We start from the raw sequence: 17,410 nt of genomic DNA, 5'->3' as shown, positions 1-17,410 counted from the left end.
TACAGAATACAATATGTTGAATATGCAATCATTTTCATGATGATATTTTTTTTTTAAAATTCAGTCAGTGTAATTTTATTAAATCCTTCCGCTTGAAAGTTTGCTTGTTTTGATGGCTAATTATTATTAGCTAGTTGTCTAACAACCAAATAGTTCATTAGTGAGATTCTAGACTATTAAATATTATTATTTATTTCTATTGTTTTTCCAGTTGTTTTTTACTGGTTTCTTTATTAGCAACAGCGTCCTGTGCTTTAGATATAGTTTGCATGACAAAAATCCTCTTGTAAAAATCGAAATATTCATCCCGCTGTAGCACCATTGCTATTTGCTATATCCATACATATTCAGATGGTCTTCTTTTGCCGTTGTGTCACGTCTCGTTGTTTTTTGGGCATCCTGAAACGTACGTTGCAATTTTAAGACTCTGTGACAAGTTAAAACACTTCAACTTTTAAAAATGCAAGATGAGCATTTTGAGTCATAGATTTGACTATATTGTTGAACGTTGCATTTGCCAATTAGTATCTAGGATCTGATCTATAAAACTATCTGTTTTATGATGGCCTTCTTGATATCATCAGTCAATAGGCCAAACCCTGTCAAACCCTTGTTTTCACAGAAGTTGTTACATTAGCAGCATAGCCAATAATGCTGCACACTATGCACTATATATTTTATTGCCAAAGTAGGTTAATGCTAATCTATGATGCATGATGCATGATATAATCACTTCTTGTGAAGCGGCAGACAGTCGGTCGAATTAAGAGTCAGACACAGTGAAATCATTAGTGGTTGCCTTCAAAGCCAATTGTTTTGTCAATGAAGCACAAGCTATTGATCATTTTCATTTACGTGGAGTGCTTGATCAGCTCAGAGTCGGTGTCAATAACCCAGCCTCTTCAGTTCCAGCTTTGTCTATTGTTAGCCTCCATAGATCCTTAAGTTTATTATGTGGTTTGAGCAACTTATGTACACTTAGCCACGGCTCCAAACAGAATACCTGACTTGTTGGATTGGTATTCTGATCTAGTCCTACCGGGTTGGGCAGTGCTGATGCCATGCGTATTACTACAAGACTAATATCCTGTGGAAAGCAAAGTGCCCAGCACAGCGTCTTACCAGAAACATTCTGTTAAGATGGTTAATATGGCAGGCCAGGCTGTGCCAGCTCAGTGCGGAATGCCTAATGAGGATTAATATCTGCCTTCATCACAAGCAACAGCCACTGCTTTCTCTTAACTCTCATCTACTTGATGAAGGTAGAGAGGAAATAACTACAGGATGTGAGTGTGAGAAAGTTTCTGGCCTGTTGGGACTTGTTTTTGTAATGTGTTTTTATTCTTCATGAACTTAAACTTTGGGTATTGTGTTATTGGAAATTACGTTCAAAACGTAGTTGCCATTTTTGTGTTGTTTTTAAAGGTTTGTGGTCAGTAAGACTTTTAAAAGTGGTAAAAAAAAGAAAGAAAAGAAAATAACTATTATGCTCACCAAGGCTGCATTTATTTGATAAAAAATATAGTTGAAAACAGTAATATTGTGAAATAGTATTGCAGTTTAAATAATTTTTATTATATTTTAAAATGTAATTTATTCTGTTATGACAGCTGAATTTTCAGCAGCCATTACTCCAGTCAGTCTCACAATCCTTCAGAAATTATTCGTATATGCTGATTTCGTGCTCAAGAAACTTTTCTTTTTATTATCAATGTTTTTTTGTTTTTTTTGGAAATCATGATACCTATTTTTCAGGATACTTTGATAAATAGAAAGTTTAAAAGAACAGCCTAGAAATCGAAATGTCTTTACTCTCACTTATGATCAATATATTGCATAAATATAATGTTTTATTGAATACGAATGTGTCTGGAACATTTTTGTTCACAACTAGACCATGATTCCAGCTCACTTCCTAGATTATTTGACATTAGTTTACATGTAATGTAGTTAAGCAGACTAAAGGCCAGTTAGCACCAAAAACGATAGCTATAAACATAACTTGAATGATAACTATAAAGATAGCTATAACTATATTAGCGATATCTGTTTATTCTAAGCATGTGCCTGTCTGTCACTTTAAGTGCTCGAGCTCGGTTTCTGATTGTCTGTTAGTGTTTTTATTGTTCATCAGCTGGATAAAATCATTCTAAAAGTGATTCCAACGACATCGTTTCTCTTTGCCGTTATTGTTATAACTGTGGTGTGAACTCTGCTGCTCTTTAATATTGAGAACACATTTTTATTTATTGTGAACAGGCCTTAACTAATCGCTGCTCTGTGTGTGTTTTGCAGGACAAGTCCCCCTTATTGTTGTGTGGACCTTTATTCCTTGAGAACAGGAGAGATGGTCAAGTCCATTCAGTTTAAAACGCCCATCTATGATCTTTACTGCAACAAAAGGTGTGTTTACACACGTGTGTCCTGCACTTCACCTTGTAATCATTTTAAATGCAACATTAAGCTTATATATACTTTATTATTTTTTCCCCAACTCCATCTCCATCCCTTGATGGCCACAGGATCCTCGTTGTTAGTCTTCAAGAAAAGATCGCTGCCTTTGACAGCTGCACCTTTATGAAAAAGTTCTTTGTCACAAGTAAGTTCTTCATGTTATAGATGTGTCTGCTGAACTTGACCTTTCATGACCTTCTCTAGTCTCCGACACAACTTTTCTCTGCCTCTTTGATCTGCAGCTTCGCAAAACATGAAACCTAGTCTTGATTAATCCTCTTCACACACTGACTTCATTAAACCCACAAAACCCCACTCAACCCTTATACGTGCTGTCACACCAACGGAGCCGTTTTCCCCCGTGTCACTCCTCAGGGCTATACGATATCAAAGCTCATCCACAATCAACAGGCCTGCTTGTTTACACAAATGGCTTTTGTTTTTTACAGTGTGTCAGAATTGGGCATTACCAGAAACTATCTGTGTCAAACCGTCATTGCGTAAACAATAAACAATAACAAACAATTGCATATTGTCACTCAGCCCAGCTCTAGCACATAAAGTGCCATTTCCTCTCCTCCAGGCCAAACCACAAGCAAAATCCAAATGGCTTTTTAGCACTCTTGAAGGGGATGCTACTCATAAGGTCCCAACTGTCATGTGCGCACAACTGTGTATAGTTTCAGAAAAATACACAGTCCATGTCACCACGTGTAACCAGGCCTCTGCTGCCCACTTAAGCAATCGTCTGTTGTAAATTGCTATTAGCATTGTTTTAATGGCTCTCATTGTCTATCCGACTTCCCCGTCAATGTCTGCGCCACAGGAAACGGCGACGGTCAATAACCCTTTACATCATTAACTGCTTCTCTAAAGCTTCCTCAACATGGGAAGAACAAGACTTGACTTAATTTTTAAAGTAACCGACCGAAAAAAAGGGTTATTATAGTTAACTAAACCATAAAAAACTGAAACCACCAATTTCGTTACTATAATAATTTGCATTTTTGATTTATCTGAAACAAGCTGCGACTTCTTTCAAAGCGACAAAGACAATGCAACTAATGTCAAACACACAAAACATGTGCAAAGCGCACATTTGGATTTGTGCTAAATAAGAGAGAAATAGGTAAGACATGTATTTGTAATGTATGCGCATTACTTTAATGTAATGTGGCGCATTAACTTTATGCCCATAGTTTTAATTTGGCTCTGAATAAATTTGATTAGCCTTGCTGTTTATAATAAATGTTGTTTATATAAGGAATGCTATTATAATTTATGTTCATTTTATACTTAAAAAAAATCTGTTCTTTTCTGAACACTGTTGAGTTTACATTATTTGTTGTGGAGTGAGGGTACATAATCATAGTGTTTATGTTTGTAAACGTTTCATTTTATTTACTGGTGTTTTACATTATTTCAGAATGTAAAAATAAGATATAAAATGTGCTTTTTTTCTCTCTCAAGAATGCAATTTACGACTATCGCGGTGTAAAAATGCGAAGTCCCACTTTATATTAAGTGGCTTTAAGTACTATATACTTACAATGAAATTAATAATTTGATACAATGGACTTATTGTGTACATACATGTTTTTACATTGTACTTATATTTTAAAAAATACCAGCATGTAATTACAGCTATAATTAATTTATGTAATTACATTTGTAATTACACTGTTGACCCTCCCCTCACACCTTAACATACCCTTAAACCGACCCATACCACCACACCTGTCCCTAACCTTACCCAGATCACACCTCAATAGCAGCAAAAGTGTTTTACAATACAACAGGAACACAATAATACATTGTACTTATTGTTCAATGTAAGTACATACAGTACTGTAGTACGTAATGCCACTTAATATAAAGTGGGACCAAATGCGAATATGTATTATTGATGTAAGCGATATAATTTGCGATATACAGCTAGTTTTACCCAATGTTCAGCTTACTCTAACTATAATTCACCTGAAAACTCACCCTCATGTAATTTCAATTTATATACGACGTTCGCTCAACTTCCAAAAACAAATGAAGATATTTTTTTTATGAAACCTGTGAGATTTCTTTCTCTCCATTCTCATTCCTCTGAAAAATGTCTAAAAGATATCGTACAAATAATCAATTGAGTGGTCTAACCCAAATCCAAGTCTACTGAAAAGACACAATGGCTTTTTATGATGAACAGATTTACAACGGCACGCATGGTAAACACGGACGTTCAAATGCTTGAGTGACGCGCAAAAACAACATGAGAGTGAGTAAAAGCAGAACATTTTGGAGTAAACTAAACATTTTGGTGGAACTTACAGTTTGGAAATAGTCATTTTGACATGCTTACTAGATGCAATTAGAACTGTGATTGATTGCATTGATCATCTGATGCGCATATACACACGCTGGAACGGCACAGAGAGTCTATCTGTGTAATGGAAATGTCAAAAAATTCTAAACTTTAACTAAAGTTAAGATGGAAACATAATCCATTGTGGTTTTTGAGTTAGGTCTTCTGTCTCCTGGCTGTGAGATCTCAAAACAATTGTGAAAATTTCCCAAGTCTAGCTCACAGGATGTGTTAAACATACGTTATCTCACTGCATCGGCTCCCTCCGCCTTGGAAAAGCACAAAAGGCTTTTGCGTTACTGTGCTTGTGGCTTACCTCAAGCCCCATTCACCCGAGTTTCAGATCCTGACTCTACACCCTAAATTACTGCCTGCATATATTTTATATTCACTCTATGCTATAAATTACTGTCAGCACACTTCACACTGCGATATGCACTTGCGTAACCTTTCCGTGGCGTTTGCGAGGGTGGAGAAAAAAGTTAGGTATTTCTGTGCTTGTTTATTAGGATTTTTAATCAGACCCTATCTGATTTGCATTTGCTTGCGTGTTTGCCCTGTTTGAATGTGTCCCACATGTGATATACAGCTACATTATCATGGCATGTGGGGTCGTATTGCTGTATTGCTCTTATGGGTCAATCTGTCTGGTAGTTAATAAGCTGAGGAGCCATTCTACTGTCACAAAATGCCATACCCCTTATTTAACCTCTGGTATTACTCTAACCCTAAGCTCTAGTAAAACACAGTCTTGGACAAGATGCTGCTATGATGGATTATGTATGTCCTCTTTGTCCTGTCATTTAGTTTATCTCTTGTTATATTTGAGCGTTTTCGTTTTTGTTGCAGGCTGCTACCCCTGTCCTGGGCCCAACCTCAACCCTATAGCTCTGGGAAGCCGGTGGTTGGCCTATGCTGAGAACAAGGTAGTACAGACACCGAATATTTTAAAGAACTCCAGATGTACCAAAACACTGGTTTTCAGAAAGACAACTAAATTAGTTATTTTATTTTATACTTTTACTTTTACTTTTAGTTTCTGTTTTATTATCTTTTATAAATGTATTATTTACTACAAATGTATTATTGATGTATTGTTGAAATGCTAAATTTGCTATTACATCTGGGGTGAACTTGAATAGGCTTGGACTTGGTCCTGGTCCCCAATGCACAAGGCAATAGTGACACTAGAATAAAAATGTTCATGATTCTGAAGCTGAAAATACAAAATTATGTTAGACTCCTATGCTTGCACACTCTCTCTGACTAAATTTATATATAAAAAAAGATATGCCCTTTTTTACTGCTAAAATCTGACATTTGGCATTATAAATACCCATAAATATTGCCTTATTTTGTTATACATTCTATTCAACATTATATATTGTAGTTTTAATGTAGTAATGTCACTGAAACTCTGGAAACTTTAGTTTTTCTTCTTCACACTTTCACTTTCAATGCAGGCATTTGTTGCATCTCTTACACAGACAAGCCTCGCACACAGACTCTCCCGTTGCTCTCCCTCTAATGCACATGCTTGATTAGAAGAAAGCTTTTAAAAGGCTTTGTATAATCATACTACTAAAACAAAAAAAAAACAAAAAAAAAAAACGCTGTGATTTAAATTATGTTTGTGCCACTCCAACGCTTATGCACTTTGCAAACACAGCTCTAATCACGAAGCGTGTCTAAATGACTATTCCCAAACTTACCGGAAATTACAATTATGTCTTCATTTACTCATCATTTACTCAGCCTCATGTTGCTCTTGCATGTCACACATACTGTACACATAAATGACAAATTCTTATTAGAACAATCAGTTTAAATCGTTTGAGATATATATATATATATATATATATATATATATATATAATTTTTTTTTTTTTTTACAATGACTTTTATGATTTTTTTGGGGGGGGATCTTTGAAGTTTTAAAATAACACTAAATTTTATAATAAATGTGATTATTTATAATTGGTGATTATTCATAACATGGCCTGTTTGAACTCTCAGCACCTCTGATGAGTCAGCCTAATAATTTAGGCCTTCCTTCGGACTGATTTGTTACTTGGAAACAGTCCTAAGTCAAGCTGCAGTTGCCTTCTAAATGTTTTTATTTTCGTACGAATTGCACATATCATTATAAAGTCAATGTGTTTCATATCGATAGGAGCTATCAATATAATGTGACTTATTATTAAGTAGACCCTTGTTTTGCCGCCATTTATGTAATGGGTGCGGTTTGGTTGCCTTAGAGAGGCCAGTTGCTGCCTAATAATGGACAGATGGGACAGTGCGTCTGGGCAAAGGTAATGAGTTTCTGGCCAATGGCAGCTGAAGTGTTGAATAGGTCTGGGACAGGGACCCTAGAGGGAGTGCACTACAGAATGGGGCTGAAGAACTGTTTGTTGTCTTAATGGCATCCTCCTCCTCCTTTTACTCACCGTGCCCGCCTGCAGACGTCCTGGCGCGGGCTGTGACAGGCCTCTGTGGGTTAATGAGTGCTGGGGAGCTGAAAGGTTCTGGATGATAATATGACTCTGTTCTGTCTCTGTTTGTGTGTGTGTGTGTGTGTAGCTGATCCGGTGTCATCAGTCCCGTGGTGGGGCCTGTGGAGATAATGCCCAGTCCTATACTGCCACTGTCATCAGTGCCGCTAAAGTAAGTGCCATGCCTGCCACACTCTTCAACACACATTATAGTGCACTCAAAAAGTATTTACACACCTAAGCCACAAATAAATATCAGATAGATAGATGGATAGACGGGTAGAATAAGCATACATTTTAAATAATTAATTTCATAAAAAAAAGTTTATTGAAGTTTTTTTTCATATATAGAAAAATAGATATACTGCTCAAAACAAATACACTAAGAACTGACTGGTTGTCTAATGTTAATGGATAATAGCAGATGCCACATGGTTTGATATTTTGTACCTAATTCAGTGAAGTCTTTGGTGTCAAAATACTTTTTGTGGTCACATTGACTGACACTTTTGTCCACACATTGACCAACAATTTTTGCTCAGATTATTTCAGTTGTGTCTTGCTGAGAGACTTTCTTATGAGTATTATTTTGTTTTTATAAGATTAAAGCCAGCCATTCTGTGGTAAAATCTGACATTTATAACTATTGGTGCACAGTTGGCATGTTGTGCTGAGGATCCCCATTGCTTATAAAAATCATTCAACATGGTGAGGAAATGATTAGTTTATTTTAGCATTTACTTCTGGCCCATTGATTTTTAAATCTTAAAAAGTTGTCACATTAATTCATGACTATCCTCTTTACAAGACAAGAAATCAAACCATACACCTTAATGTGGCTCTTTTTCTCCTGTTATTTTTTTTTTTTTGCTCTTATTTGTGTGTTTTCAGCCATTCTTTCCTTCCTGTTTGCTCTGCTCTAAATGAAGCTCATAATGTGTGCTCTTCCACTCACTTTATTCACCATATAGCATCGCAGAGCGTTCTCGACATAGTCCTTAGTGATTCAGAGACCCACTAGAGTTCATTTAGTGGTGCCAGAACCTTGGTGCTTAACCTTTCATATGGTTCCAGTCTCCTCTCCTGGTTGCTTAATTGATTTATTAAGCCCACATCTGTATTCCCCGGCCGCCGGCCTGATCACTGCCTAACGAGCGCTAACGGCTTACGTGAGAGAAGAGCCATTAGCCTTAATGGCGGTATACATCAAAAGGAGCACAGCAAAGGTTAGCAGGGAGGAAAACAAGGTTAAAAAAGCCTTGATACGCAGACAGGCCGTCTGCAGACGGGGCTGTGATTTATAACCATCTCCTCCACTCTGACACACAGTCCCTGTGCTGAGTGGCTCTGAGTGCGGCCGTCTGGGGGCCAGGGGGCCATCTCCCATCAATCCTGTAACACAATCACAAAAGGAGGGGGAGGGCGCCTTTTGCAAAATTGAATTCTTGCAAGGTACAGATTGTGTAAATGAGAGCGATGTGACCAAAAGAGAGATGTCATTGTGCTAGCCACAAGTCTGCGTGAGCGGGGTGCCCCAGGGCTCTGTTTTCAGACTTCTGCCGCTGTGAACTGTGTTTGGGGTAAGTGGATAGCACAGCTTAAGTAGGGTCTCCTCTAGTTCTCACTTAATGGAGTGAGCGTTGCTGTATGTGTGTGTCTGTCTGCCAAGGCCCCGGAGAGCTTAATCAGGCATTCAGGCCAAGCGGCAGCGTCAATACCTCGTGGCGCCTGTGTTTGTTGGGCCCTTTGGAGAATGCTCTGACAAGCCCACTAACTGACTGTGTGTAAATTGCTTTGCCCCATCAATTATTAAGAGAAGCGTTTGCCTCCTAATTGATCAACACTAATGTGTTTTCTAATCACTGCAGTTAGAGTTTTTAGTGCTAATCCAAACAGTCCCCATTGATCAGGGCTAGCAAGGGGAGGGGCGGGCGGCCGGCTGGTGGCAGACACTGTACCGACTGCTGTGCCAGAACTCGGACATCTCTTCTCAGCTCATATCTATGAGTACACACTCAAACAAACGCTAACCGTTAGCCTACACGGCTAACTCACACACCTGTCTGTTGACATTGCCTCAAGCAACACTGGATGCAAACATGTTTTTAGGTCATTGCTCAACAAAATCTCTAAATGTCGGAACATTGTTTGCGGTATTGATTTGAGTGTTGCAATAGAACTTATGGTTGGCTAGCACAAATGTGGCGGAATGAAATGTTTTTTTTGTCTTAACCCTTTGCATGAACTACTATAATTTTTTGCTTTATGATTCATCATTTTTTCTTTTTGCTTAAGAACAAGCATAAAATTATCCCACATTTTTTTCAAAATGATGATTTTAAAAGATCTATCCATACGATAAATGCTAGTAGAATATATCAGCTGTTTTAAATTAATCCAAACATTTATATTTAATATTTAAATAAAATAATAAAGGACATAATGAGTACAGTCATTTACAATTATGAGTAGTAATCAAAAGTTGTGGTTTGGATGTAACCTCATCCCTTAAATTGTTAACTGTGATCTGAGCATATCAAGGGTGAAATCCAAGCAAATTCCAGTGTTCTTAACTACCGGTAAGTGATGCACCAAAATTTCGGCAAACTGAAAATATTTGAAAAAAAAGAAGAATTTTTGGTTTCAGCCAAAAAAGTTTTGGAATTCTGAAACCATTGACCGAAACACTGACATTTAACCAGCACAATTACTAATTAGCACTTCAAAATGGTTTGGCTAAAATATAGATATGCGGTTTGGTGCCAAAGAATTTAACTACAACTGGTTTAATTTACCATTTGGGAACATGACAGTGAACAGCATATCAATTACCCAAATTTAATTGGTTTCATTTCATTTTTCAGATACATGAAATGTAGGTTTCTTTATATTTGTAAAAAAAAAAACAAAAAAAAAACACTACAGCATTTTTATTTCTATTTCTATTGTTGTGTCTCTGTCTTCCTGTAAGACTTTGAAGACGGGCCTGACCATGGTGGGCAAGGTTGTGACCCAGCTTGCTGGTACGGTGCCATCAGGGGTGCCTGACGAGGAGGGCACTGCCCACAGTGGCACCCGCCGCAGCCCTCACCAACCTGGTGTGGTCACCATCATAGACACACACACTGTGGGAGAAGGACAGGTAAGAAACGCTCATAATCAGTATGGTTTTGCCAGGGATTGAGGTCTGAATGACGAGATTTCTAGCAGTGTTTATGGTACTTTCTTCACCCTTGTGACCTTGATCCTCAAGAACCCAGATTCATTCCTCTTTTCTCTGAGATAAATAATCCATTAATCCCATTCATAACTCATTCAGTATTAGAGCTTCTTGTGGCCCAAGGGGTTTGTCATCACCTTGTCATAAGAGCACATGCTCCACCGTTCGTTCACAGACTCCATGCCAGGCCGCAGTCTCCTGATCTCATGATTTAGCCATTTCCTGTGGCTCTTTCCCCCTTGGCTGGCACAACCGTAGACTTTTAGCATGAGATCACAGGCAGGTCATCGCAGGAGCGTTACCGTCCTTTTCTTTTCCATCAAGGTCTGAATGTGTGTTAAAAGAGGACTTATAGGTGTGTGACACATGATCACTTTAATAGAGCACTCGGTGTAAAGGCTACCTGTAATATTTACAGTTCTCCTGTTCAAGGATTTTTACTTGGAGAGAGGTTAAGTTGGAACAGATTTTGCTATCCTATTGATTCTGACCCATGTAAATATATCCTTCCATTTAGTGGACTGTTAAAAATAAGATAAAATGTGTTAAATCTTTGTTTAACACGTTACTCTCATTTGAATGTGCTAATTTATAAACCTGAGTCAACACTTTCTACTAAAAGAGGTTTCCTGCATTTATATCACAAGAAGCTGCGCTCCTCCCAAAGCGGACTAGTTGTGTTTTCGGTGTCCACACAAAACAGATTTTGGGATTTTTACTGTCAATGCCATTCTCCCGTGACTCCAGCAGTGGTCTTGGCATTTTTTTTTTTTTTCCCCATCTCCCCCTCTCCCAGTCTCAGGGGACACACCCCTACCTTCTCATCTTCATCATCCCCTCTCAGCTTTGTATTTCCTGCAGGTTTATTTGCTCTTCATATCTATCCACACACAAATTCTTTTCTGAAGCAATAGTATATTCATGTACAGAACAACATTGTCTTTTTCCCCCCCCCAATAAAAGCGATCTGGTTTGTGTCACAGGGGCAGTTTTTGCAGTCTAAAATAAATGTCTGGGTTTTAGAGCAAGGCTGTTTTCTGTTTGGACTGGATCCTATTAAAAGCTGCCTTGCTCCTTAATGCAACACTCCACTAGATTTATCACTCTTCTCTCCGGCTGTCTCATGTCTGGGCTTGGTTATAATCTCTTTCATGAGCTAACTTAACAGAGGACCACTGACCAGAGAATAGCCCTGTATGAGCAACACAACTCTCCTTTTTCTTTCTTTCTTGCTTTCAAGTTGATAGGCTATTTGAAACCATTGGAATTTATATAGAATTTTAATATTTACATAATTTTGTGTCATAATTTTGTTATTTATTTACATCTACATTTATGCATTTGGCAGACGCTTTTATCCAGAGCGACTTACATTGCATTTCAAGGTACACATTTACATTCTTATCAGTTCTTGCTTTCCCTGGGAATCGAACCCATGACCTTGGCGTTGCCAACGCTCTGTTGTTTGTGCTACAGGAAGGATGTATTTTTTAAATTTTAATACATTTAATTAATTGATTTATTAATTGGTTTGATTAAATAAAGAAATGGTTAACATTCTTTCTCTATCCCTCCCTTATTTTTCCTTTATATTTTTCTTGTCATGATGCACATAAAGGGATGAATTACGGATCCACATTACAGTTCTTTTTAACTGGGAGCTATTAATCTCCTTTGGGTACCAAAACGTGAAGAGACACTATAGAGTTTCCTCCTGCTGTGTTTGTTTTAACTCCTTCAACATGTCACTTTTTCTTCCTGTCTGAAACAATACTGTTGCGCTGTGGGCTTTGGCAGAATATGCACATTGATCACAGTGGTCATGTGGGTTTGTCTTTCTTTCTTTGAAGCAGTGTTCATAAAACACACCAACATATTTGCGGACATCTTTTAAAAATGTTGTCAAATTTATTTGAATTCCACAATGAAACTATTTTGCCCCACCATACGTCATTTAAAGCTAAAATCTTCCATTGTGGATTAAAGTAGACACAAGGATAATTGTTAAGCACCCGCAAGAGGGCAACATGTTTAGGGTTGAATGACATGACGGGGAATGGATGATGATCATAAAAATAGACGTGGAAACTTTTTCAGCCCATTTTTTGCTATTCGAGCACAACTTAAAACGCACTTGGTTTTAAACAAAATGCCAAAACACATCTTTGTTTAACTGATTCAATCTTATGTAACCGTGAAGATCAGATTGCACTGGCCATTGTAGAGCCAATGACCAGCTATGTGTCTAAAACACTAAGACATGAGGTAAACAAGAAGTCAGCCTTTATTTATGTGGCTTCATCAACTTACTGTAGCTTTATTGTGTGTATGTTTCAGGTTCTTGTTAGCGAGGATTCCGATGGAGAAGGAGTGATTGCACATTTTACAGCACATGATAAGCCTATATCCTGCATGGCGTTTAACCCGAGTGGTAAGTGAACACCTCATTGTGATGCCTCACTGAGTTCTACCAAAGCACAAAACTCCAGGAACTTGTTGGCAGGCGTTTACATGGTCTTAAGGGGTACAAGTTGTGGATGTTCCCTGCCTTATTGTATTAAAACTTTGAATTACAATGCAGATGCATTCTGCTCACTACACTGAGTTCCTTCCCCAGTCAACCCAGACCTTTTAGACCAAGATACAATGGTGTTGACCTGCTCTGACAGCCGACCTGGTACGACACGGATACATGGTGGTTAGCCAATCATAACAGACTGCTAATTCATTTAGAAGTCTTAAAGGTATAAAGCAGCTTGTGTGAATAGATCACCAAAATTAAGATTCCATTATATTTTGCTTATCTTTTCTGTTGTTCCAAACCTGTATGTTTTCATGCTTAAATAGAACACAACCGGATGGTGTAAACCAACCCGATTTTAAGACCAAATCGTACGAATTCGACGAATGATTAAAAAGTGGCTAATTCGTAACAATGCATACGACCTCACTCGTACGAATTAGTACGATTTTGCTAAATCGTACATATTGTACGAACTGGCCAATTCGTATGAATTCGTACGAATGACCTACCCCTTACCCCGCCCCTAAACTTACCCATCACGTGGGTTTAGACAAATCGTACGAGTGAGGTCGTACGAATTAGACACTTTTTAATCATTCGTCGAATTCGTACGAATTGGTCGTGAGATAGCGTAGGTTAAACTGGAATATTGACTGCTGTTTTCTAAATAATAGAAGTGTATTGGACTCTTGCATATATTCTTTTGAAGTTACACAAATTAGGGTATACAAAAAAAATTGGGGGGTGAACTATTCTTTTGATTATAGTCAATTAAAACCAAAGTTTGACTTTTCTTGTGCTGGAAGGCTTGTATAATATTATAAGTAGACTTCAGTGGAAAAATGGAATGATAGAGAACTGTAAAGTATGGTCAATTTGAGAAGGAGATGACGGTGTCAGTCATGTCACCTTTGTGCATGTAACCTCATCTTGTTCCCTAAGCGTTCCTGTCTGCTTGGCCCTTGAGATAATGTGAGACCTGTTGTTCTGAAAAGCAGCATTTGTGTGTCTTTTGGAGAAACTACCCTCTAGCACATCATTCACTGTCATTTTTTCCCTCCTTTTCCTCTTTATCTATCCTTCTCGTTCTCCTTTCTTGTCTCTCTTTAACACATAGTGGAATATTTTATTCTCAAAGATCTTGTTCATGTCAGTCTCTCCTGAAGTGTATTGAGGTAACAAAGCCCTCTGTCTCTTTTGGATGAAATACCCCAAGCACTGATCAGGTACAATGTCCTCACTCTGTTCAGAAGGTGTGGGACAGGTTCATAACTCTTAGAACCTTCACTCAGCCACGTCACAACACGCTTTAGGCTTGTTGGTTATTCATTACCTGTTGCCTTTTCCACCTTATTTAAATCTTTTTGAGGAATGACACCATCAGGACATTATGCAGGCAGGATTCGAATGCTATTCTGCTTGAGTACCATGACTTGATGTGTCTGGAGCAACTAGGACATGGCTCCAACAATTTCTTGGATTTTATGAAAAAAAAAAAGAGTAAAACCAAGGCTGGAATGTCCTCAACCTGACCTTGAACGAGCGTCTTGGCTCATTTTGATAGGCAGTTATCTGATCACTTTTTAATTTTACATATAGTCATGTTTGTTTCTCCGGATATCCAGTCCAGTCACAATGGCTCATTGTGAGATGTGTGTTGCAGATTGAGGGCCCTTCTTATAAGAAGGTGCTGAAAGCTGCTGATAGCCATTGCCCTTAGTGAAATCCTTCACATATGTGTTCTTACTAATGAACACTCCATTGGGGATGAGTCATTGTATACATAAGTGTACACCTTCGGGGTTCAGATGTTTTGTGCACCGTATTACTGAAAGATTATAAGGAAATGTTGCATATCTTGGTAGATCAAAACATTCCTGATGGATGTTCTGTCTCAACCGCACAATATTGAACTGATGCCAAACCATGCCACAAAACCCGGGCATGCCAGACTGAGATTGAGTTTGGGAGCTGTGATATTATAAATGGGATTTATGCAAAGAGTAGTTTAGAGCAAATAAATAAAACTTTTGAATTTAATTTTTTGAAAATAAATTATAAAACAGTGTTGACATTCACTTTTACATTCTACATTTTAATTAATATTTACTGTTATTTTATATATGAATTGTTATAATTATAGCGCTTTACTGTTCTCTTTTGGGAAGAAAAATGGTTAAATACTAAGCTTTTATTTGTATTAACCACAAATTATTGGTCAGGGAATTAGCTAAATGTATGCAAATGCACTACTTAAAAAGCCATTGTTGTCTCAGAAAAACATCAAATACAGAATTACGTTTTTGGCAGAATATGGGATCTTGTGTGTGGAGTGATGAACCACAATGAAACATGAGTTGCATGATGATGCTCCAGAGTGGTGTCTTCGGAAATCTGCTGAGAAATCTAATAATAAATGCATCTTTACCACCGTACCACAAGCATGGAGGAAGAGCTGTCATTGTGTGGGGAGTCTTTTTAGCTGCTGGTACTGGTGAGCTACTTCACAGAGAAAAGTCATTTAATTTTTTGGAGTACAGGAGGATATGGCTTGTTTTTCACAATTGAAAAGTTATCTAAAGAGGAATGATCAGAAGTTATTTTTCAACAAGACAATGCTCCTGCCCAAACTGCAAAGAAAACCAAGAAGTGGCTTGAGAACAAGTCCATTTGGCTCATATTTTGGCCTGGTCAGAGTTCAGATTTGAGCCCTATAGTGAAATTTACTTAATAATTAATAACATTTTTTCAACTTCTCATGAACAGTTTGAAGCCATCAACTCTTCTTCCTGTAAAAAGCTGTCTGCAAGTTTACCCACATGGCTTAAACATTTAAAGAAAACAAAATGGAAGTCTATTCAGCGCAGTTATTTTATATACATTATTTGTGCAATTCTTACTAATTTCCTGACCAGTGAATTGTGATTCAGATCACTAAATATTTTTACATTTTTGGCCTGGCCCAATTTTTGATTTATTTTCTGCTCAGGAGTGTAGCCTACTTGCATGAAATTTAATTGAGAAAAAGTTATCTTCTCTGAGCATTTTTTTTTTCTCTTCGTGTAAAACAAAGGTCTTTGTTTGCTTTTAGTAATTGTAGTTTTTGTGTTAATGTATCATATCTAAATTCTTTAATCTCGGTTTGGAAACCCAACGTTGTTGTTTTTTCAGAATTATACAACTGTTGCATTCTGCATTTTGCTTTTTTTCTAATTTAAGATGAGTGAAGAAAATGCATTGAATTAAACCGTTCTAATTAGATTGTACTAACCTGGCTTTGGAGATAACATGATGGTCTCTAGGTGGCGCTATTGTTTAACCTTTAGACCTCAGAGAGTGAGCCACCTTTTCCCCATCAGCATGTGTTGAGCAGAAGGTGTAGGTGAAGTCATTGTCCCACCACCACAACTGCACTGGGACTCTCAGCCCAGAAGTCCTTTTATCTTTGTGAGTCAGTTAGAGAAAAGTGCTATAGATCGCAGAGCAAAGCAAACATACAGTCAACAATCAAGGCCCGCTCAGGGACGTTACTTCTACAAATATTAGTGCAAATGTGTGTTTTTCTTAGATCATCAAAGAATTGAAGGTCTCCGTAAAAACAGAGTCAGTAGAGACTTATCTGAATTGTGTGCTTAATAAGGACGGTGTGAAAGATAGTGTGTGAGACATATTTTTCAGCAAAAGTGTGTTTGTGAATTTATATATATATTTTTTTAGAAAATTACATTGTATTTAATTATTATATATATTTTTCTAAAGAAAATATATTTATTTCTGACACCATTTTTTTCATAGTCATATAAAATGTTTTTGAAAAAAGTGTCATGATCACCAATGCCAAAATTTTAGATTGTAATTAATTCATGTGATGATGGATTTTTCAGTATCATTACTCCAGTCACATATTCTAATATGCCGATTTGTGGCTCAAGAAACATTTCTTACTATAACAATGTTAAAAACAGTTGTGCTGTTTAATATTTTTGTGGAAACCATGGTTTTCCCCCAGTTTTCACTAATGAATAGAAAGAACAACATTTATTTCAAATGTAATCTTGTTGTAACTGATTATTATAAATGCCAATTTAATGCATCCTTGCTGATTAAAACTATTAATATCTTTCAAAATAAAATCTTTTGTTTTTTGAACGGTTGTAAAGATTTAATTGGGTCAGTGAAATTATAGAGTACAAAGTACAAATCTAACCAGCCTAACTGAAAAATACTTACCTTTCTATGAGAATCACTTTTCATGAGTTTTAGTTCACTCTATCTAATGTGAATGGTTGGTGTAATGTTTTAAGTTACTCTTTCTCTGAAGATTGTTCCGGCCCAGGGAGGCCCCAGCCCCGGTCCCTCGAGTGCTG

General features: G+C 37.4%; 1 protein-coding gene and 1 long non-coding RNA gene across 6 annotated transcripts in view; one reads left to right on the top strand and one right to left on the bottom strand.

The window, feature by feature from the left end:
• Nucleotides 1-17,410, top strand: part of bcas3 (BCAS3 microtubule associated cell migration factor) — a 222,501-nt gene that overhangs the window by 23,238 nt on the left and 181,853 nt on the right. For all 5 annotated transcript variants that reach the window (XM_039671015.2, XM_039671017.2, XM_039671016.2 and 2 more), the window contains exons 8-13: nucleotides 2,296-2,403; nucleotides 2,523-2,599; nucleotides 5,657-5,733; nucleotides 7,388-7,471; nucleotides 10,271-10,441; nucleotides 12,857-12,950. In XM_039671015.2, the coding sequence (XP_039526949.2) occupies nucleotides 2,296-2,403; nucleotides 2,523-2,599; nucleotides 5,657-5,733; nucleotides 7,388-7,471; nucleotides 10,271-10,441; nucleotides 12,857-12,950 (611 nt within the window). The remainder of the gene's footprint in view (nucleotides 1-2,295; nucleotides 2,404-2,522; nucleotides 2,600-5,656; nucleotides 5,734-7,387; nucleotides 7,472-10,270; nucleotides 10,442-12,856; nucleotides 12,951-17,410) is intronic.
• LOC148973346 (uncharacterized) lies at nucleotides 10,124-16,487 on the bottom strand. The gene is made up of 2 exons (XR_016146868.1): nucleotides 16,315-16,487; nucleotides 10,124-10,424 (listed from the first exon to the last, which is right to left on the bottom strand). It is a non-coding gene; the product is annotated as an uncharacterized LOC148973346 (long non-coding RNA).

The sequence above is a fragment of the Pimephales promelas genome, chromosome 16 (genome assembly GCF_988280905.1).
Source record: "Pimephales promelas chromosome 16, fPimPro1.hap1.1, whole genome shotgun sequence".
Taxonomy (NCBI): Eukaryota; Metazoa; Chordata; class Actinopteri; order Cypriniformes; family Leuciscidae; genus Pimephales; species Pimephales promelas.
The sequence above is the reverse complement of the archived record's forward strand: the minus strand, read 5'-3'. Positions and strand labels throughout refer to the sequence as shown.